We start from the raw sequence: 24658 nt of genomic DNA, 5'->3' as shown, positions 1-24658 counted from the left end.
CCCTCCAAGTTGATCCTAGCTCCCGTCCAGTGGGACCTCCTATCTGACATCACCCAGGCCACTGCTACGCCTCCGCCTGAATGCCTGCCTGACCGGACATTTGTGCCTCCCAGCATTCGGGAGAGGGTAATGCGCTGGGTGCACGACGCCCCGAACTCTGGGCACCCTGGCATCACGTCCACCGTTCGCCTCTTAAGGAACCGCTTCTGGTGGGAGACGCTGGCCACCGACACAGCCGACTTCGTGAGTAGGTGTCAAACCTGCAACATGGCCAAGACCCCAAAACAACCACCTGCAGGCCTGCTCCAGCCACTACCCATTCCACAGCGCCCCTGGTCGCACCTCGCCGTGGACTTTATCACGGACTTACCCAACTCCCGAGGCCATACCACGATCCTCACCATCATTGACCGGTTCTCCAAGGCCTGCCGACTGATACCTCTACCCAAGCTTCCCACAGCCCTCGAGACCGCCGAGCAGTTGCTGCAATGCGTCTTCTGCTACTACGGACTTCCCGAGGATATTGTCTCGGACCGGGGTCCCCAGTTCACGTCCAGGGTCTGGAAGGCATTCCTCCGGCTCTTGAACATAAACGTCAGCCTCACTTCAGGGTATCACCCACAGTCAAATGGTCAGACGGAGCGCCTGAACCAGGAGATCACCAAGTTCCTCCGAGCATACTGCCACTGCAACCAATCGGACTGGAGCCGCTTCCTTCCTTGGGCCGAGTACGCACAGAATTCCCTTCTCAAACCAGCTACCAACCTGACCCCCTTCCAGTGTGTTCTGGGGTACCAGCCCCCTCTCTTTCCTTGGTCCGGCGAACCTTCGGAAGTTCCCGCAGTGAACGATTGGATTCAGCGCAGTGAGGCGGTGTGGGACAAAGCGCATGTCCACCTACAGTGGGCGTTAAACCGTTCCAGGGAACAAGCAGACCGCCATCGCCACCCCAGTCCAGATTACTCCCCGGGCCAATGGGTTTGGCTGTCCACCCGAGACCTTCGTCTTCGCCTACCATGCAAAAAGCTCAGTCCTAGGTATGTGGGTCCCTTCAAAATTCTAAGAAAGATTAACCCTGTCTCATTTCGCCTTCAACTCCCTACTAATTATCGCATTTCCCCCACTTTCCATGTCTCCCTGTTGAAACCGGCCGATGGCCCGATGGCTGAGGAGGGGACCCCCGGACCCTCCCCCCCCTGACTGTGGGTGGCGAGGAGGCCTTCCTGGTGCGAACTCTGCTCGACTCCCGACGACACCGAGGTCAGATCCAATACCTGGTGGACTGGGAGGGGTACGGTCCGGAGGAAAGATCCTGGGTCAGTACGAACGACATCCTCGACCCCAACCTCATCACGGAGTTCCATCAGATCAACCCGGAGAAACCGGCCCCTCGACCTCGGGGAGACCTCGGCGCGAGGTCGGCGTCTTGGCGTCAGGAGCCGCTCACGGGGGGCTCTGTAACGAACACTGGTGAGGGCACCTTCCCCTTCAGTCATCGGAGATCGGGTTCACCTGAGTATTAACCAGTAAAACCACATTTCCTATTAACCCACATACCTAGGTCTGATTATGCCCCAGCTGTTCTTTGTTATCTCGTCCCTATTTAAATCATGTCTGTTTTCCACTTCACTGCGAAGTCTTGTTTGCTCCGGCTACATTACCAAGCGTTATCCTGTTTACTCTGAGATTTACCGTGTACCAACCTTGCTTTGTTCTCCGACCCTGTTTGATTGCCACTGCCCTGTGAGTACCCAGCCTGTTTATCGATCTCCATTGTCTGCCCCGATCTTCTGCTTGCCCTGTTATTGTATCTGCCTGCCTACTATATTCCTGTCTGCTTGTGGTTTGACCCTGCCTGTACGTTTGACTATTCCTCTGTCCAATAAAACCCGCTTATGGATCTCAACCCACTTGAGTGTTCATTACAGGGACAATCCCCCCGGAGCAACCTGAGTTAAGGGCCTTGCTCAAGGGCCCAACAGTGGCATCTTGGTGGTGCTGGGGCTTGAACCCCCAACCTTCTGGTCAGTAACCATGAACCTCAACCACTGAGCCACCACTGCCTCCACAGACATAAATCAGATGAGCCAAAACATTATGACCACTTTCAGGTGAAGCAAATAATGAGTTATTCAAATAATCAGTTCTCGTAGTCAATGTATTGAACGCAGGAGAAATGGGCAGGAGTAAAGATCTGAGTGACTCTGACAAGGGCCAAATTGATTCGGACAGACGACTGGGTCAGAGCATCTCTAAAACGGCAAAGCTTGTTGGGTGCTCCTGGTCAGCAGTGGTGAGAACCTACCAAAAGTGGTCCGAGGAGGAACTAACCACAAACCGGCGACAGGTGTTGTGTGCCTTTGACTCATCAAAGTGAGAGGGCAACAAAGGATATCCTGTCTGGCCCGAATCGACAGAAGGTCTACTGTCGCACAAGTCACAGAAAATAGTGGTTACAGAAGGAATGTGTCACAACAAATCGCACCCTGCTGTGTTCGGGGCTGCGTAGCCGCAGACCATTCAGAGTGCCCATGATGACCTCTGATGATGTGAACTGGTCTTTTGGACAGTTCATGTAAATGAATTGGTTAAAATAAATGATTCCCTTATCTTTAGTGTTGGGAAATTTGGAGAAGCATCGCAGGGTATCCTAGATGTCATATTTATATTTATGCGAATAAAACCGAGGCTTGGATCGATGTACAGTCGGTTCAATGTATTCCATGTGCATAGTTGCTTACCTTTGTGTCAATTGTTCAGCAGGTTCAACTTTAAAAATACATCTTTTATTGTATTTTCACAGCCTCATATTAATTTACACATTTCAAGGTTTGAAGTGAATTTGAAGTCAAAAAGTCAAAGTTAAAGTCAGCTTTATTGTTATTTTTACCTTTGAAAGGCAGAGAGACATACGAAATACAGTACTCCAGACTGTGAATTGACCCAATAAGTGCTGTTACTAAGTCCAAATGTTATCATTTTGCATTTATGCATGGCACTTTATCTGGGGAACTGGGTTATTATCATAAACTAATAGATGGCCTGACCTCACTGCATCAGCAACAGAGCAATACCAGAGAGGCAAAGCAGGTAGATAGAAAACAGGCTTTTCACTCATTCTGTATTATACTGTCAATCTGTGCTTTGTTTTACATTTAATTTGGAACTGGTAAAGAGTTTGGTTTGAAGTTCAGCAGGGCTCCACATTAACATTTGAAGGGGCACATGAAAGAGAAAAGCACCCTGAATGTCAATAATAAAAAAATAATCAGAAGTAGTTGTGATATAACCAAGGCCTAATTACAAAGTTAATATTCTTATTCTGTTGTTGAAAATAATCCAGAGCGTGTAATTTTATAATTCGCTAACCGTCTAATAATAGCTGCAAGTTTTCACTGACAAGAGGCTTTGTGCGCTTTCATACCTGAACGATCAAATACATTTCAAAATTCCACCAAAATGCCCATCTTGTTGAGGTATTCATTTAAACACAGAGAGTGATGATTAAAGGGAATGTAAACAGTGGGGGGGAAAGCTGATTTGCATCAAAATATAGGATTTAATGTAACCTAATAAACTACCTGCACTCTGACCCCAGCTTAGCTGGGATATGTGAAAAATAAATAATTTCACCATGTATATGCAGAAATGTATGTATAATGTGTGACAATTGATCAATTTATTTTAATTTATTTATTATTAATAGACCTGCTGCTGTCTGTGTTGTTAATATCAAACAACCATAACAAGAAAATTAGAACATCACTCACTGCTATTGGCTGGATAACTTTATTAGCTTGAAAAAGCATTAATGTGTTATAGAGTACATTATACAGTCAAGACCTGAATTAGTTTTACTTAGCATTTCATTATGAATGTTTACTTGAATACTTGATACTGAAAGCTGCTAAAAGCACTGTTTTCTTTTGCAATTTTGTATTTTTTGTTCTGTTGCTTTTAATTTATTTCTATTCATTGCTGTATTGTTATTTTATTACTGACTGTATAGTAGTCTTGAATAATTATTTGAGTACAATGCTTACATTACAAATTAGTTTGTGTCATTATTTGTTGTGAAATGCTGGTATTGAGAATCAACAAATTTCACTTACAACTACAGAGATATTAGTTGTTTTGTTTTTTTGACAATGTACATATTGTGCATGGTGGATCTTGCTGCAAATTGCAATAACATGAAAAAGTAGATCTCATTCCAAAGAAATGTGAGCTGTAGATGATGGACATGGAGGCTTTTCTTTATTTGGCTACCATACATAACATAATTAAATTACCATATGGCAATAGCATCATCTCCTAACCCAGTTTTTCAATTTACATTTCTGTCACAGAGGATCGAGTTGATTGCATATGTGTACTTTCAACAGGGCCGATTCTATGGATATTGGAGCCCTAAGCAAAATCTACTTGGAAGGCACCTGCAATAATTTTATCTACAAATTGGACATTGGGGAGTCCAGCTATACGACCCACATTACACAAATGATTCTCCAATGATCCCTTAATATAAATACAAAAACTAAAACGAAATGTAATGAAAAACTAAAAATAAACTAAAACTAACAAAGAGCTAACAAACTAGAGTGAAAATTTGAAAATTAAGTACAAATAAAAACTATATAAAAAATTCTAAACTATTATAACCTCGGGGAACACTCCTTGCAATGTATTACACAAAAGTTGTGATGAGAATTGTTGGCCAGTGGATTTTCATAATCCTTTGGCAAACATTGTCTATAACAATCTAAATAATGGAGGGGAACTGGCATTTTGAAAATGGCTTGCTATTTATGTGGCGAAGTTCACAGTTCTATTTATAGCATTTTACTCCACTGCAAAATAGAACCTCTCTTACAGTGCCCTACTAATGGAAAATTTTTAACTTTACGGTTGAATACTGTGTTGCATGTTGATTAATCTGTCAATAGCATCCAGAGTTGTACTTCATGTCAGTAAAATGATTCCTTTGTCTCTCTGTTTTTTTTTGCTGTAGTTTCAGATGTTATGACTGTGACAACAGCAATGAGGTGCTGTGTAATGGAATTTGGGTTTGTGCTGAATGAAGCACTTGAGTGTCGAATGTTCAAATCGAATTGGTTGCTAAACAGACGACATATATACACAGTGATGGAACATGTGGTGTGTTGGCTGGACTCAAAAATGTGACACAGTTAATTTACATGCACTTTAATGTTCAATTTCAGTCAAGCTGAATCCAAGAATTATCTTTGAAAATGTCATGTTAATGCTGACTGAAATCAGCATCAACTCTTTCTGACTGAAATCATAAGAGTTTGCGAAGCGTCACTAACAGATCATGATATTGCGATTATTTAAAGGAATTGTTCACCCAAAAATATCTGACTATGTGTTGTGTCTCTGAAAGACAGATGAAGACCCCCCCCAAATGTCTTCCTGTTTGACACCAGTTTGTTACATCACCCTCACTAGACAGATCAAGATCCTGATCTTGTCGCCAAATGGAGAAATGTGTAGATCGAACATCAGTCAAGATCTGAGCTAACAGTGTGTGAATGTGGAATGACAGGATGGCCTCTGGTTTGCAGCCCTGGTGTGGCAATGATGTGGCTAGACGACTTAAAGTCAAATCCTGGGCAAAATGCAAGCTTTCTTTTATTTAATGGTTAAATGATCCATCCATTCATCCATCCATCCATCCATCCATCCATCCATATAATGGTTCATGTGATATAATTGAAAAGTTATTGGCTATTTGAAAAAAAAAAAGGAGGAGCTCTTGTATATGTCAGCACTCCAACTTCTTTTTCAATAGGAAATATGTCAACACAGGACATAAAACTGCAATTGTCCAGATGTTTCATGGGGTCTTCAGTCACTGTCCTTTTTTGTCAATCACACATAGTCATACACACAAATATAACTGGCAGATTTTCCAAAATTAGCAACTGTTCTCATTCACTAATTTTTTCATGGAGAGGATCGGTATGTTTCTCTTTGCATTACATTCACATTAGTCTTGGAATGTAGAAAGAGATTGAAAAATCAGAAGATGCTTCTGATTTATATTTTAGTTTTTAATTTATAGCTTTACACAGGTTGTTACATTGTATAATCAGTGGTTAAGGCTCTGGCTTACTGACCAGAAGGTCGGGGGTTCAAGCCCCAACACTGCCAAGACACCACTGTTGGGCCCTTGAGCAAGGCCCTTGACCCTATCTGCTCCAGGGGTGCCGTATCATGGCTGACATTGCACTTTGACCCCAGCTTAGCTGGGATACGTGAAAAAAAATAATTTCACTGTATATATGCAGAAATGTATGTATAATGTGTGACAATAGATCAATTATATTATTTAATTAAACCTACAGAAAATTCATCAATGTGGTCAAGGCCACACATGAGAAAATTGTGATACCCTCTCCTTTTCATCTTCTTCATAGCATCAGTGCAAATGCAAGAAGTTTAGATATCCATTGCTCTGTCATAGATGTCGGTGTATTGCTTGAAGAATTAACTAACAATGTTGTTTCATTGCCTAGTTACCTTGTTAGTTCAGTTTTTTCATTGGTTGTCACATTACCATTGTCTGTGTATTTATAGCCCTCATGTTCTCTTGTCCAGGGTTGAGTATTGTTGGTATAACATCATGTCAGTCTTCATGCTGTAAATCAAGTCATCGTTTATAGTTATGTTCTGGTTTACTGTGTACTGTTACTTTGGACTCAAGTCTTTGGATTTGAAAATAAACTGCAATTGGATTCTCCCATCATTATTGTAATTCCCCTTCTGTCACTAACTTGACATTGTGTCGAATGTAGTAACACAAGGGGTCTTTCTTGAGAGAGAACTTGGAGAGACTTCAGCCGCCCCCCCGTGTCGCTCCTTCTTCTCATGGGATTGAGGATGACTCGGCTGGCGATGGAGGCGATTTGGGGATGGCAGCGGGCTCAGTTTTGCCAGGTAAATCCCTACGAACCACCTGGCACACTCGCTTGCTTCCGTCCGGGCTAGAGGTTAGTGTTTCCAGCCTGCTTTCTCCCTCGAGCCCCCGGAATTTGATGATGATGTTGCCGCTGCATTGGAGAGTGCTCAGGCGTCTGACGCAGAAGACTTGACTGGGCTGCCACCTTTGGTTCAGCCTGCTCAGTCTGAGGCCGACGCGCAGATGGCCGACATGCTTGCCCGGGCCACCGTGAGCATGGGCTTGGACTGGAACCCTCTGTCCTCCCCACATGTTCGGGTCAGGGTGCCACTCCCAGTTACACCCCCCCCCCCCACCCCACACCCCACACCCTGGTACCTTTCTTCCCGGAGGTGCATGATGAGTTGACGAGGTCGTGGAGGGGACCTTTTACTGCCCGGAACCGGCCTCCTCACTCGGAGGTTCCCCTGGTGGACAGAGCGGCGGAAAGGACCTTCATTCCCAGGGAGGGGGCACCCTCTGGCATCCACGCCTAGACCTCTGGAACCTCCACTTCTGGCCCCTGGAAGGGACATGGAAGATCTGAGTGACCTAACACCTGCAGTCGTAGACACAACCAACCAAGCCAGAGCTCCCTTTAAAAGGCAGCTTCACGCCCTAAAGTGGCACTTGTTCGTGAATTGGTGTTCTTCCTGATCTGAAGACCTGCAGAGATGAACAGTTCGGTGAACAGTGCTTTAATTCTCATTGAGAGAAAATTAGATTTAATTTGGGTATTTCAAATTGAACTTTGACACTAAATTATGATCCATTAATTATTTTTTATATATATATTATTTTATTTATGCTATTACATTCAGTCACACTGATGTATTTAATAATAATCCTCATGATAATTACCTTGTTGTTTTTAACAATAGATGTATTTTGGAATCAAACTTTCAAAAGAACAGTCTATCGGCTCACACAGCAGTGCATGACAACAATTCACAACAATTTGGCTTTATTTAATATAATGACAGTGCACTTTCAAAACAATTGAATCAACAATTTTCATAAATAATATCAAGTGATGCTCTTGAGTTGTAGTGTGTGTGTGTCTAGGCACACATACACACACATTGCTTCCATTGATTAGAAGTACTCTTCTATGCCATTACAGAAAGGCTAACATTTGTGTTTGGGTGATGAGCCCAACCTGCCCTATGTGAGTTCTCGTGACGTACAAGGGTTGGGTGGAAAAATCTCTGATGGCTCTCTTGATTAGCCGGCGGCCACTACAGCAGCCTGGTGCATCTCTGCTCAATGTCACCCCAAGGTCTTCCGCACTGTGCTGCCTGTGATCTATGGTCAGCTGGGACTGGACTGCGTCATACAGATGAGGGATTTCGATTTGCCAGACTTTGTGAAAGAGAGCTTGTATCACTCAGGATTGCACACTTATAGTATCTTTACTGACATTAGTTTTCATTGTTTAATTATCACTGGTTACTTATATATATATATATATATATATATATATATATATATATATACAGTGGCATTAAAAAGTTTGAGAAGATGTGTGAAAATGCTACAGTTAGTCTGTTCTAGTTTAACACGATTATTTTCATTACACATTATATTATCAGTATAATTTAAGTGAAAAGTTGAATCAGACATTTTTTTATTTAATACAGCATGCACTTGAGCTGGAATAACAAGTTTATGCAAAACCTGATAATCTATGTTATCTCAGCATGATTTGAGAATGTTCCAAAGAGCATCTTTTGTACATCAATGTAAGCAAGGAAATGTAAACTTGCACAAAGAATTTAAAGGAATTGTTCACTCAAAAATGAAAAATTTCTCATCATTTACTCACCATTATACCATCCCAGATGTTTATGACTTCTGAAGCATTCTGATAGGTGTGGGTGAGAAACACAACACTATTTTTTAAAATGTTACTACAAAATCTCCTCCCTGCTCAGTCGATCTCCACTTTAACTTTCACTTTCACATTCTTGTATTTGTGTTTCTCGTTGCATATTCTTTATGCATACACCCCCTACTGGGTAGGAAGAAGATTTTTCAAAAATGGACTTAAATATTAAACTGTTTCTCACCCACACCTATAAATATAACTTCTGAAGATATGGATTTAACCATTACTGCCTTTATGTGCTTTTTGGAGCATTTAGCACCCATTTACTTGCATTTTGAGGACCTACAGAGCTGAAATATTCCTCTAATAATCTTAGTTTCTGTTCTGCAGAATAAAGTAAGTTATAAACATCTGGTATGGGCATGAGGGTGAGAGAATGATGAGAAAATATTCATTTTTGGGTGAACTATTCTTTTAACATGATAAATGTCACAAATTTCCTTATTTGATTTATTATGATCATTATGATATTTTTATTACCAAGATGCTAAACAATTATATATTATTTAAATTGCAAAGTATTTCTACATCAGAGTAGTGCTCCCTTGGGACTGAGTTTCATTTTTTCTGATTTTATATATATAAATGACTGTACTCCATCCATCCATCCATCCATCCATCTTCAACTTGTTTATCCGAAGTTGGCTCGTGGGGGCAGCATCTCCAGCAGGGAGCCCCAAAATTCCCTATGCTGAGCTTCATTAACCAGCTCTGATTGGGGGACCCCGAGGTGTTCCCTGGCCAGTGTGGAGATGTAATCTCTCCACATTGTCCTGGGTCTTCCCAGAAGCCTCCTCCCAGCTGGAGGTGCCTGATGCCCAGGGGGCATCCTTACCAGATGCCCAAACCACCTCAACTGGCTCCTTTCGACGCAAAGGAGCAACGGCTCTACTCCGAGCTCCTCACGAATGACTGAGCTCCTCACCCTATCTCTAAGGGAGAAGCCTTCTGAGGAAACCCATTTCGGCCGCTTGTACTTGCGACCTAGTTTTTTCGGTCATGACCCAGCCTTCATGAACATAGGTGAGGGTAGGAATGAAAATTGACCGGTAGATCGAGAGCTTTGCCTTCCGGCTCAGCTCTCTTTTCGTGACAACTGTGATAGAGCGAGTGCAATACCGCCCCCGCTGCCCCGATTCTCCAGCTATCCTCCCGCACCATTTTCCCCTCACTCGTGAACAAGACCCCGAGGTACTTGAACTCCTTCACTTGGGGCAATACCTCCTTCCCTAACCGGAGTACGCACTTCATCGGTTTTCTACTGAGAACCATGGCCTCAGATTTAGAGGTGCTAATCCTCATCCCAGCCGCTTCACACTCGACTGCCAAGCGATCCAGTGAGAGCTGAAGGTCACGGACCGATGATGACAAGAAGACCACATCATCTGCAAAAAGCAACAATGAGATCGTCAGCCCACCGAACCGCACCCCTTCCCCACCCCGACTACGCCTCGATATCCTGTCCATGAATATCACAAACAGGATTGGTGACAAAGCGCAGCCCTGGCAGAGACCAACACCCACATGGAACGAACTCGACTTTGTGCCGAGGACCCAGCTCTCTCTTTGGGCGTACAGGGATTGGATTGCCCTAAGAAGGGACCCCCCCCACCCCCTACTCCCGCAGCACCTCCCACAGTATCTCCTGGGGGACCCGGTCATATGCCTTCTCCAGATCCACAAAACACATGTAGACTGGATGAGCATTTGCCACTGCTGAGTTGTTTGCCTACCTCAGTGACCTCCCCAGGGAAATTTGATCTGATCCCCCATCAGCCTCCAGCTCTGCCTCTAACATAGAGGGTGGGTTGGGATTTAGGAGTTCTTCAAAGTGTTCCTTCCACTGCCCAATAACCTCCTCAGTTGAGGTCAACAGCGTCTATACAGCTTGGATGGTTCCCTGTTACCCCCTCCTAAGGTGGCAGACGGTTTTCCAGAGGCACTTTGGTGCGGACCGAAAGTCCTTCTCCATGGCTTCTCTGAAATTTTCCCACACCCACTGCTTTGCCTCCCTCTGCTCACAGCAGAGAACGCAGCCCTTCGGGCCTGTCGGTACCTTGCAACTGCCTCCGGAGACCTCCGGGACAACATATCTGGGAAGGCCTCTTTCTTTAGTCGGACAGCTTCCCTGACCACCAGTGTCCACCACGGTGTTCGAGGGTTACCACCCCTTTAGGCACCTAAGACCTTGAGTCCGCAGCTCTCCACCACGGCTTTGGCGATGGAAGCTCCTTGAGGCACCTGGTATGGCATGAACATCTGGTATCACATGAGGGTGAGTAACCACTCCGGTTCGATGTCCCCAACCTCCGCAGGAATGCCTGAAAAGCTTTGCCAGAGGTGTGAGTTGAAGATCTCGAAGACAGGGGCCTCCTCCAAACGTTCCCAGTTCACCAACACTACTCGCTTGGGCTTCCCAGGTCTGTCCAGAGTCTTTACCCACCCCCTGACCCAACTCACCACCAGATGGTGATCGTTTGACAGCTCCACCCCTCTCTTTACCCGAGTGTCCAAAACATATGGCCTCAGATCCAACAACACGATTACAAAATCGTTCATCGACCTTCGGCCCTAGGGTGCTCTGTTACCACTTATGAGCATCCTTATGTTCGAACATGGTGTTTGTTATAGATAATCCATGACTAGCACAGAAATCTAACAACAAACATCCACTCGGGTTCAGATCGGGGAGGCTGTTCCTCCCAATCACGCCTCTCCAGGTGTCCCTGTCATTTCCCACATGCGTGTTGAGGTCACCCAGCATCACTATGGCGTCCCCTACTGGGGCCCTATTCAGGACTCCATTCAGTGCCTCCAAGAAGGCCAAATACTCTGAACTGCTGTTCGGTGCATATGCACAGACAACATTCAGAGTTGCCCCCCCCCCCCCCATGAGTATCCCCACACCCACCTGTCACTTCACACCCTGGGAAACTCTAGAAAAGAATAGAGTCCATCCCCTATCCATGATTACGGATCTAGAGCCAAGAATGTGCGTCAATGTAACCTGCACCAGATCCAACTGGTAGTGCTCCACCTCCCTCACTAGTTCCGGCTCCTTCCCCCAGCGAGGTGACATTCCACGTCCCCAGAGCTAGCCTTTGATGTCCGGTCTGGTCCGTCGAGTCCCCCTGCCTTCACTGCCACCCATATGGCAGCGCAACCGACTCCTGCGGTTTCTCCAATGGGTGGTGGGCCCAATGGGTCACTTCTTTGGGCTGTGCCTGGCCGGGCTCCGTGGCAAGCCCGGCCACCAGGCGCTCGCCGATGAGCCCTCTGTCTGGGACTGGCTGCAGACGGGGGCCCCGGGCTTCTTCCGGGCAGGGTAACTGCTCCTCTTGCCATTATTTCCATGAGTCTTTGTGAACCATTCTTAGTCTGGCCCCTCACCTGAGAAAACTTTGCCTTGGAAGACCCTACCAGGAGCACCTGGCTCAAGACAACTCAGCCCTCAGGTTCATAAGGGAACACAAACCTCTCCACCATGATAAGGTGATGGTTCCCGGAGAGGAACCATCTGTATTACAGTAATGAAATTAATCTTTGACAACAATGGGAATAGTAAAAGTAAAATGTCCAGACGTGTTAAGGTAATGAGAACTGGGGTATAATGTGCTCAATTGTCCTAAATAAATCGTATTAGTCCTAAATATAGGCTTACATTTCTAAGACAAAAATGTTACATATACATTTTTTATTGATTTGGGGTTAATTATGACCAGGACATTTTTACAGGTTTTTTTAGAACCACCTATACATACAGTATACTTCATAGTCCCTCTGGAGCATTCTAGGGTATAAGTGCCTGGCTGTCTCAGAACCTACATTCTTTGAGCTACTGACCTGGTCGTAATCATTAAACTACAACCACTCTGTAAATATTAATGAAAGAGCAAATTGAACTATAAAACAACACAACAGTTATTCAACAATATGTTAAAAAATTGTATCTGAAACAGATAACATGGAAGGAAATAACAGCTCAGATAGGATTAGTATAACTATGCTTGATTATGTTCTTGATTTTAGATGTGAATGTTTACAAAAGCAGATCCACTGTGGTATTCTGGGGCTGTGAGGTTCAGCTCCCAAATCACTGTACATGACAAATTCCAACCTTAGTCCTCAGCTGTGAATTAAAATGTGTATTGTGTCATCTGTCATTTTGAGAGAATTTAATTTAGCATTTTTGCTATCTGTATTGGCCTTTAACCTAGTCCGTTTACAAAAATAAATGAGTAATTTTCTTTTATTCCCATTCCGATATGGATCAAAAGTAAGCTGTTGAGAATAAAAAGTGTTTACATAATGGTACTGTGGGCCTTTGTAGTAATGGAAGGGCAGTGCAAGCCATGATCAATTATCCCTTTGGGCATTTTACCCATCTAATTCAATCAGTAGTCCGGAGGGAGTGTGATTAACTATGACCCATGTGTTACAAAGAGGAAGGGGGAAATCAGATTTGTTTGTGCCATTACCTGCCTTCTTAGAACATGATGCTTACTTAGTCCTTTTATTTTTGAGACCTTTTTATCTGCCTGTGAAAATGCCTAAGGGTTTTCTCATAGGCATGTTGTTTTTGTTGGGGCTGGCTACAGCATGCAGCAATAATATCAGAAATTAAGACTTATATCACAGCTTACAAAATTATGAAATTGGTAGTGCTTTTTGTGTATTAAAGAGCCCATATTTTGCTAATTTACAGGTTAAAATTTTTATTTTGGGGGTCTACTAGAATAGGTTTACATGCTTCAATGTTAAAAAAACACATAATTTTTCTCATGATGTACATTTATTTTCCCCGCTATTCATACTCTGGCCAAAATGCTTAATTTACCTCCAGTCTCTTTAAAGCCCCCCTTTCTGAAAAGCACAGTCTGCTCTGATTGTTCAGCTGGCCAAGTCTCTTGTGATTGGTCAACCATGTACTGAAACCATACTGAAAGTTTGGAAGAACAAGCTGATCGACCTGAACCACCTTCGTAAGCATGACTTGATCAGGACGTTTCACTGTGGTAAACTCAGATAGCTTTCTTACAAGTACACTGATGATTATTGTGAACCTGACAAAGCTTCAAATAAAAGACAGATAGTGCATCTAAGTTAATCATCTTTTGCTGGAATGGGTGTAGCCAAACTTTTTTCGAACGAGATATGAACAGAGAACAGAGGCTTACTCACGGTTAATGAGCAAGTTAACCATGGACTATCAAGGATAGCGGCTGTAACGTTACAGCTTGTAATTATATAATTATATAAGACTCTTGAGATTGACCATTTTGTTATACAGTTTAAGTCAAATCCGGCCCACAGCTGAATAGTAAACCCTTACCAAATCAATAACATTGTAATTGATACAATGTAATTGAAAAAATAGCAGCAATTGAAAAAAATAGTTAGCCGAGCACTACCGTGGATTGCAGACATAAAATTACTGTTTTTAAACTCTCCACACTTGATCACTATTCATGATAGTAAGAATGGCAAATAATCTTCTTAATTCTACACAATTGTAGGTAAAATTGGGCCTACAGCAGATTAGCAAAACTATTTCAACACAATAACATTAGCTAGCAGGTTAGTAGGAGCCTACAGCTGTGCACTGGGTGTACCCATAAATACAACACAAAACTCTGCATTTGAACTCTAAAAATACACAAATAATCAAGTATACTTACAGGTTGTGATCCTGAAGCGCCAGATTGTCTTGAAACTCCAGCATTGGTTGTGGTTGTACTGCTGAGGAATAGTGGTAAAAATAAATGTTAACCACTGATACTTCAATTTGTCTGTCTTTGGAAGTCCAAAAAAGAGGCTTTGCTTTTGCATTGAAGAAAACAGCATCTTCTCGACATGGTGACAGCACTAACCCAACTCATCTTGGCCTCTGCTATAACTATGTTTGTTTGAGGGTGGGCCAAAGTAGCCCTTAGGCGGACATTATGCAGATGTGTTACATAGTGACCGATACCTTACGGAAGAAATGACTGGACTAAAATCCAGCCATTTCTTGTAACTTTCTAACAACTTTTGTGATGCCTCAGAGCAGTAAGCATGCTAATCACATCAAGCATTACAGTGCAACCACAACAAACTCAAATCTTCATCAGTCCGCTCTGTATCACAACTCACATGACACTGCAAGAACCATTCCAATACTATGCTCCATAGGGCAGGTCAAATGTGACTTTGAAAACCAGCCATATGAAAAATACATCACAAATGAGATATCATTTATTTATCAGTTTTTCTTTTAGATAGCAATGAGATGGAGAGAAAAATGAGAGCAAATACTTATCAAATATTTTTGTGAAACAGACCCCAATAATCTTGCATGCATTCTGCATTCTCAGCGCTCCCACGATCTTAGTACTGTCTCTAAAAGTAGGCATCTGAATGTGTAGTATGTTTAGGTGTGTGCGTCTGTATTTTACTGGAAGTTATGACAGTCTTCCAGCACAGGCATTACTGTCCACACTGGGTGCATTATCACTGCTGTGGTCAAGCGTGCTCTAGAAGCCAGCCCATTTGAACAAAACACTGAGCTTCCACAGCTGGCTCTCCTTTGCTTACAGTGGAGGTACTGTATATCTATGTGATGACAGCTTGCATAATGACTTGCATGCAGATGTTATAGGAATGTGCTTTTGGTTAACATTGGTGATGGCAAGCAGGGGAATCTGAGTCTGTTTCTCTTCGCAAGGACACCACCCAATAGTTTTGTCTCTTATGAATAATATACTGCAGTTTCCAAATACGTACAAAATAAGGCCTGAAACTGTTGAAATGGTTGGGTAAATGTATTTTTCCCCCTCTTTTTAAACAAAGTGGTCAGTGAAAAAAGGTGATTAACCTTCAAACTAATACAGTATATATATACTGTATATATAGATATATATATACACTCACCTAAAGGATTATTAGGAACACCTGTTCAATTTCTCATTAATGCAATTATCTAATCAACCAATCACATGGCAGTTGCTTCAATGCATTTAGGGGTGTGGTCCTGGTCAAGACAATCTGCTGAACTCCAAACTGAATGTCAGAATGGGAAAGAAAGGTGATTTAAGCAATTTTGAGCGTGGCATGGTTGTTGGTGCCAGATGGGCCGGTCTGAGTATTTCACAATCTGCTCAGTTACTGGGATTTTCACGCACAACCATTTCTAGGGTTTACAAAGAATGGTGTGAAAAGGGAAAAACATCCAGTATGCGGCAGTCCTGTGGGCGAAAATGCCTTGTTGATGCTAGAGGTCAGAGGAGAATGGACTGATTCAAGCTGATAGAAGGGCAACTTTGCCTGAAATAACCACGTGTTACAACCGAGGTATGCAGCAAAGCATTTGTGAAGCCACAACACGCACAACCTTGAGGCGGATGGGCTACAACAGCAGAAGACCCCACCGGGTACCACTCATCTCCACTACAAATAGGAAAAAGAGGCTACAATTTGCAAGAGCTCACCAAAATTGGACAGCTGAAGACTGGAAAAATGTTGCCTGGTCTGATGAGTCTCGATTTCTGTTGAGACATTCAGATGGTAGAGTCAGAATTTGGCGTAAACAGAATGAGAACATGGATCCATCATGCCTTGTTACCACTGTACAGGCTGGTGGTGGTGGTGTAATGGTGTGGGGATGTTTTCCTGGCACACTTTAGGCCCCTTAGTGCCAATTGGGCATCGTTTAAATGCCACGGCCTACCTGAGCATTGTTTCTGACCATGTCCATCCCTTTATGGCCACCATGTACCCATCCTCTGATGGCTACTTCCAGCAGGATAATGCACCATGTCACAAAGCTCGAATCATTTCAAATTGGTTTCTTGTACATGACAATGAGTTCACTGTACTAAAATGGCCCCCACAGTCACCAGATCTCAACCCAATAGAGCATCTTTGGGATGTGGTGGAGCAGGAGCTTCGTGCCCTGGATGTGCATCCCACAAATCTCCATCAACTGCAAGATGCTATCCTATCAATATGGGCCAACATTTCTAAAGAATGCTTTCAGCACCTTGTTGAATCAATGCCACGTAGAATTAAGGCAGTTCTGAAGGCGACAGGGGTCAAACACAGTATTAGTATGGTGTTCCTAATAATCCTTTAGGTGAGTGTGTGTATATATATATATATATATATATATATATATATATATACACACACAAAATTAAAACCACCTACCTAATATTGTGTAGGTCCCCCTCGTGCCAGAGCAGTTATCTGAGTTACCATAGACTTTGTCAGTTCTGACCAGACTGGCCATTCTCTGTTGACCTCTCTCATCAACAAGGCATTTCCATCCACAGAACTGCCGCTCACTGGATGTTTTTTGTTTTTGGCACCGTTCGGAGTAAACTCTAGAGACTGTTGTGTGCGAAAATCCCAGGAGATCAGCAGTTACAGAAATACTCATACCAGCCCATATGTCACCAACAATCATGCCAATTTTTTTCCCCCATTCTGATGGTTGATGTGTATATTAACTGAAGCTCCTGACTGGTATCTGCATGATTTTATGAACTGCACTGCTGCCACACAAATGGCTGATTAGATAATCGCATGGATGATTGTTGGTGCCAGACAGGCTGGTTTTAATATTTCTGTAACTACTAATCTCCTGGGATTGTCACACACAACATTCTCTAAAATGTACTCAGAATGATGCCAAAAAAAAAAAAACATCCAGTGACGGCAGCTCTGTGGATGGAAATGCCTTGTTGATGAGAGAGTTCAACAGAGAATGGCCAGATTGTTTCGAACTGACAAAGTCTATGAGAACACAGATAACTGCTCTGTACAATTCTGGTGAGAAGAATATCATCTCAGAATGCTATTCTGAGATGTGGGTTGGTGTCTTTTTTTTTGGTTATTTTTAATTTCAAATTTATTTATAGAAGGAAAATGGTGTGGTAACAGGGTTGTGCACAAACTGTGGGGAACAGATCATTTTTATGTTTTTATTTTAATGGTTGGAGTCAAGAAGGTCAAGATATCTGAGTAGGGACAGGCCAAAATTCCATGTAATATTATTTTTATGTTAGGTTCTCAATCACGCTAACAAACAAAAAATAATGCATCTATCTATTGCTTTAATAAATGAATGGAATACCAAATTGTAAATTTTTCATGGAATGTGCTATATCACATTTATTAGACAAAGAAAAGAAGCTGATTATTTGTAATGATAATTCACTTTCATTACACTTTGCAGACAGCATGTCCTAAATGTTGAGGCTTTAGATTCCACTGTGCTATGAGATATTTTTAATGGGTTCAGGTCATTAAAAATACCAAGATTTTAAAATGACCTGCATTAAGAGCAGCATGACAGGTTGGAACAGTCTGACGCAGAGGGGGCAGGCGCTGGCACAGGAGGTGGCATCAGCTTGTGCCATTGCAATGGATTTAGGACCCACTAAGTGGTTGGAGTCTGTCTGCAGGGCTTTTGGCTGATCCTGAAATTTGCCTCAGTTTAATACACCAGCTGTGCAAGGGCAGACGGTCTCTCTCACCTTCTATTTTTCTCTCCATACCATTTACATTTGTTTATTTGGCAAATGCTTTTATCCAAATCGACTTAAAATACATGTCTTTACTACAGGGTCATTATGAGACAATAAAGGTAGCTCATGAATTGCCCCTTCTGTAAGTTACCAGTTGCACTATAATATATGTCTTTTGGAGCCATACAATAGCATTGTCTATCTTATCCGAAGCTTAATTTTAAGAAAGGAAACATCAGTAAACAAATGTTGTTACTCATTCCATATTTATTTATGTAATACAAATGACTGATGGATGTCAATAGCCTTTAATACGCTTTCTTCCGTGGTACACAAAAGTTATTTCCTATCAAAATCATGGTTAGGTTTATGGTTTGAGTATGGTTATGTTAAGGTTAGGGGTTAAACATAATAACATTGTTGTTTAGTTTTTCTATGGGAGTAAATATGGTATGTTTTTGATAATTATTACTACTTGTCATGAGAAATCACTGAAAATCTTCCCATTTCCTCAAATCCCATTTGTGGTCAAGTATATTCAGAATGGTCACAAATGTCATGTAACATGTGAGAACCAATGACATTCAGTATCAATGACATCAAACCTGTCGCAGCTCCATTTTCAACTGTACACAACAGCAAATGAGATTTGAGAGCTTTGGTGAAGAAGATGATTATCAATAATGGCTTAAATGAGTAATTAATAGATTTATAATGGCTTAAATTTTGGTCTGTACACATAAAGTGTTTAACACAAAGCATTTGGTCTACTTTTATGATACCTACGATACCTATGGTGCTTTTTTGTCTTTTTTGGAGCTTGGCAGTATAAATGACCATAGACTTTCCTTGTATGGAAAGGAGCATCTTAGACATACTGCTTAACATCTCCTTCTGTGTTTTACGGAAAAAGGAATATAATTGTTTTAGGTGAATAATTCCTTTAATATAACTATATTTAATATAAACCAGTCTACTGTCAGGAGAGATGAAAAACACTGATATATAAGCTGGCATGACATTAAGCATGGTCTTGAATTATATGAAATTACTGTTCATCTCTGTTATGGACTCATCAGTGAACAACAGATATTGGAATCTTGATCAGATGGCATTTTCATGTTATAGCAAATCCCCTGACAGATCTTAGTAGACGAGAAAATATCTAATTCTACCTTTGGATGTGCTTGGATCAAAAGAAAAGAGAAAATATTAATGTAATGTGAAAATGGTGAATTTCACACAGACTTTCCCTAGATAGTTATTAAAAAAAAAAATGTAAATAACAAATCATTTCATAACCTGCCCGATCTGCACAGAAGAAATGATTGAGGGGGCTGCGCAACAGCAGATCTCCAGTTCTTCATGACTTGCACTTTGTTTGTTTTCTTTTTCAACTCCTCTACTTTTGTGAAGGGCAAGGCCATATGAAGCAGAAGGACCAGCCCCATGAGAGACTCATTTTGCATGTGTGCAGGGAACACCACAGTGTACATTTCTTCCTGTCTCAGCTCTTTCCTCCACCAGTGCCAGTCTGACAGGGGTTTATAATGGGACCCAGAATCATTAGGCCCATTCAAACTGATGTACCCCCACCAATTTTTAAGTGGATTTTGAACACAACTTCAAAAAATATATATCTTTACTAATTTAGTTGCACAGTTGTTGTAGCTAAAAAGGAGCATTTGTCATCACTGCAGCAGAAATCACATTGTCTAAAAAAGGATCTTCAACAGAGGTTCCATGACCCCTAGGGGTCTGTGGCGATACTGCAGTGTTCTGTCAGTCTTAAAGTAATTTAAGTGAAAATATGACAATATTTTCATTTTCCACATTAAATTGTATTGTAAATAAAATGTATTTTAAAGTAAAATTTAAATGTAACATACAAGTATATGAGTCACATCAATAATGTTTTTTTAATGGCTTTGCAATTTAAGCATTATAACAAAGTAAATAGTTTAATATGGTACTATACACGTTATAGGCCAGGCTTAAAATGCAACTATTTTTAAACAATGTCTAACAGGGGTCCATGCTCCATTTCTCTATCCATCAATGGTTCCGTAACCGAAAAGAGGTTGAAGTCCCTTGGTCTGAATTTACATGTTTCAGTTTGGTCATTTCAATCTGGTTGCACATTTCACAGATCATTTGCTTTACACTGAAAATTCTGTCATCTATACACCCTCACCCTCAAACTTTTTGACTTCCCCCAGTGGAATAAAATGAATTATTCTTATTAAAATGTCACAGCTGCTCTTTTCCATAAAATGAAAATGCATTGTGAACATAGGCTATCATCACCAGTTGCAATTTTGGTTGGTTTGTTAAAAATAAATGTTAGATTGGGATTCAAACCCAGGTACCATTAGACTAACACATCTCACACTTATGTAAATAACTTCTAAGTTGCTAAAGTGTTTCCCCAAACCCCCTTTGATCATGTCTTACCTCACCAAGGGCACCAAATGAGCCGGAACTGCCAGAACAGGTTTCTCCTCAAATAAATTATAAATGTGACACCTGGAAAATGACGTACAAAGAATAAGAAATATTTAAGATTGTGCACTATTTCAAGGTCACTAATAAAATTAGAAAATGTGTGTCTTGTTCCATGGTAAAAAAAGAAAAAAAAAAGGTCAGATTTTCCACTGAAGCCCACAAGATGCTCTTTGGAACATTTAATTGCATAAAATAACAAAAATGCTAAATAGAAATATTTTTTACAAGTGGACACAGACTTTTGAACCCCACTGTATTCAGAATTTAGCAACATTTTTTTTTTTTTTTTATGTTTTGGGGGTTCTCAAATATCAAGTGTAAGATTGCAGCTCTTGATTTTCATAACTGTCAAACATAAGATTTGGATTCACACTGCTCCACAATTGGCTTATTAAACAGTATTAATTTTATCTTCATTCAGTGGTGCCTGTAAATCCTCACTTTCATTGAATCTCTGCAGCTTGATGTCAGCATAAAAACACATTACCTCCCTCTGTTGCTCATTAGATTGGTGGTGTTTTGGGAACAATAGGAAACAAATAGTACTTTAACTGTAAAAGTAAGGACTGAATTGGGAATGGGTGAATGTCAATTTTGCCCCTTGTCACTGAGAGGTTAACAGTATTGTAAAGGGAATTATGCCCCCTTCAAAGAGGAACTACCCTTTGAGGCTGCTGTACTGGCTGATGCACGCAAACCGACAGCCAATCTCACATCCGCACTGCAGCACTCTTCTGCATCGAGGGAGGCACTACATTGGGCATTGACGGCTTTAGTTAACACATGCACAATTCCCCACTAATGTCTCCTTCATAAAGAACCTACAGATAAAATAGATATTAGTTTGAATATAAAAGCAAAAATTTTAGACAGCGGCATTTGACATACAAAAAATAATTATTATATCTCTCTCTCTCTCTCTCTCTATATATATATTGAGATTAATCTGACAAGATGTGAACACAAGCATCCCTGACCGACATAAATAACAGTATTGATTAAGTGTATTGTTTCGCCTCTTTTTCAGTTTTTCCCCTATGGTGATGCCTCAAAGTTTGCTCAGCACGCTTTCAGAACCTTTGACAAGAATGGAGACGGCACCATCGACTTCAGGGAGTTCATCTGTGCGCTGTCCATAACATCACGAGGCAGCTTTGAACAGAAACTCAACTGGGCATTCAACATGTATGACCTGGATGGAGACGGCAAAATCACACGAGTTGAGATGCTTGAGATCATAGAGGTACATGATTCAGTCTGTTCTCATTTTTACTTACAGCTATGAGAGATAATTAAAAATCTTTTTTCCCAATGAACTGACAACTTAGTAGTTATTACTGAATAATCAGATTTAATATCTATCAATTGACAATCAACAGATAATGCTGTAAAACGGACTGCATTCACAATGAAATTTCCAGTTAAACTTAATTAATTAACGATATTTGTTGAGAAAAGCCCCATAATGAAAATAATTTAAGACACTATTGTAGAAGGTAAGTAAAGCATTGAGTATAAATGACAAAAAGTGTATATAGAAGCTGCATCTTGCTGTTTATACAGCTTATAGTTTAAACACGTACTGTCAAGTTAGTAGTAGTTGCACTCTGTTTCTTTTTGTTGTGCTTCATCCAGCTATTCTGAATGCAAGAATGCGTACTGTTTTTATAATTTGCTCAATGAGAGATTGATGTGAACTGCAGGCCAATGGTGCTTGTGTTCATTGATATGGAATGAAAACAAAGAATTAACTTATAAAACCACTTTTTGTCATGTATATTCAGTTATTTACTTGTCTGTCACAACAATGTGTCTTTGAATTATTAATTAATTATTCAGCATATCATGTAAACAATTCAATTAAAATTTTAATCAATTGGCAGCCCTAATTGTAGTCGAAAATGTTCTATTTTGTTTCCATCTGAAGGCAATTTATAAGATGGTGGGGACAGTTATCATGATGAAGATGAATGAGGATGGTCTGACGCCCGAGCAACGAGTAGACAAAATCTTCAGTAAGATGGATAAGAATAACGACGACCAGATCACATTGGAAGAGTTCAAAGAAGCAGCAAAGAGCGACCCGTCCATTGTATTACTTCTGCAGTGTGACCTGCAAAAATGAGCATCTCAGAAAAGAGCCAGAGACTGCACAAATGATTATTGTTCCATTCAGTTTGCAGCTATTTCCACTGAAAAAAAAAAAAATTGCTTGGACTACCTTTCAATGACTTCGCTTCCTGTGTTTGAAACACTCGTATGCATGAGAATGTTCTTTGCTGACAAATTTCACATATGCACAAAAAACTTCACACACACATGAATACATGGCAAAAACATACACATACAGACTATGCCATGCACAAATAGAATTATATGAATATTAATATACATATATATCGAGTTAACTGCCAAAATGTGAAAAGAGTGAAAAGTACCTTCTATACAGTCTGAATCCACTGGAGCTTGCACATCATTGATGTGCTGTATTGAATTAAGCTACTATTTATTGTTCAAGTTTACTGAAGCTCACTATGTGTACCATATACTGAGTACTGTCAACCAGACAATTCTTCTGATAATCATAACTTTTTCAGATTTACCCGCTTGTCTGGATGGACAAAAAGATAAAACTCTTATCCATCAACCTTTTCCCTCCTAATGTGTTTGTACTGTTGGTGAATATACTTGTAGTTAATTTGCATGCCATTAGGTTTGCCTAAAGAGTACTTCCCTCATTTGCATCCTGCATAAATAATGCTTACAAGCCTCGTTTCAAAATAAACTATTGAAATTGACATGTACAACAGAACTGGATGGAAAAAACAACTGGTTTTGTCACACTGGACATGCATTTGTGATCCATTGAGGCTGTGGTTAGGTATTCCCCTTCTATGTCTAGCATGTACTTCACATAAGGGGGAATGAATGTGGCTGACTGAAATCTCTGAGAACAAACCTATTACTAAGACACTGTTTGAGCACAAGTAATTTTTAAATAGACCATAGTATACATTCATACTCATGGTCGCAATATTATGCTAGTCATAAAAATGTATTCCCATATTAAAACTACAAGCTTTGCAGTTCAGTTCAAATCCGTTGCATATCAATTTACTGATTTATGTGGGGCCCAAGCAAGGAATTAATTGATAAACATAATGTTTTGTTGTGTCAATAGGTTTAAAATAATTAAAATAATGATCATGCCTCAAAAAAAATTATTTTTGAACTCCAAATTTAACTTAATACTTTTTTACGTGCTGCTCTTAAAGGAGGACTTCAGCTGAGGGTGTGCGTTCTAGGGCTCAGACTGGGCTAAAAATATCACTCTTTGAATCCAGACATTTGCACCAACTGCACATTTTGAGCATCTACTCCATTTCTAAATAAGCACACTACTGTGCTCCATTTAAGACTGCATTCTGCCAGTGTTAAGAGCTTTACACAAACATAAAGTTTGCCATTATTATGTTTACCTAGCCACCACACCAAATTCATGCAATGGCAACCTTTTCCAATTGAAGAGTTATTTTGTACATGTTGCATGTATTATGCCCCTAATGCAATGGCTGCACTATTCCTTGTGTTGTGGTTTAAACTAATAAAAGAGTATATGGGATGCTTCCTCAATGTCAGAGTTTGATTTCAAATTCTACATATGAAAACCTGTCTTCCCCGAGAGACATTTTATTATACTGTACAGCTTATTTATTTTATAGCTTAGGTGGAGACGTCATGGACTTTGTACCAATACAAAGTATTGTATAATATATATATATATATATATATATATAA

At 40.9% G+C, this 24658-nt stretch overlaps 1 protein-coding gene across 1 annotated transcript in view; it reads left to right on the top strand.

Moving 5' to 3' along the window:
* LOC127622013 (visinin-like protein 1) overlaps positions 1–24479 on the top strand; it is a 48765-nt gene extending 24286 nt beyond the window's left edge. Inside the window, exons 3-4 of the mRNA XM_052095867.1 lie at positions 21888–22103; positions 22788–24479. Coding sequence (XP_051951827.1) covers positions 21888–22103; positions 22788–22985 — 414 coding nt within the window. The 3' untranslated portion in view covers positions 22986–24479. The remainder of the gene's footprint in view (positions 1–21887; positions 22104–22787) is intronic.
* Positions 24480–24658: the final 179 nt, after the last annotated feature.

Source organism: Xyrauchen texanus, chromosome 28, assembly GCF_025860055.1.
Source record: "Xyrauchen texanus isolate HMW12.3.18 chromosome 28, RBS_HiC_50CHRs, whole genome shotgun sequence".
Taxonomy (NCBI): domain Eukaryota; kingdom Metazoa; phylum Chordata; class Actinopteri; order Cypriniformes; family Catostomidae; genus Xyrauchen; species Xyrauchen texanus.
This window is presented reverse-complemented; position numbering and strand designations above follow the sequence as displayed.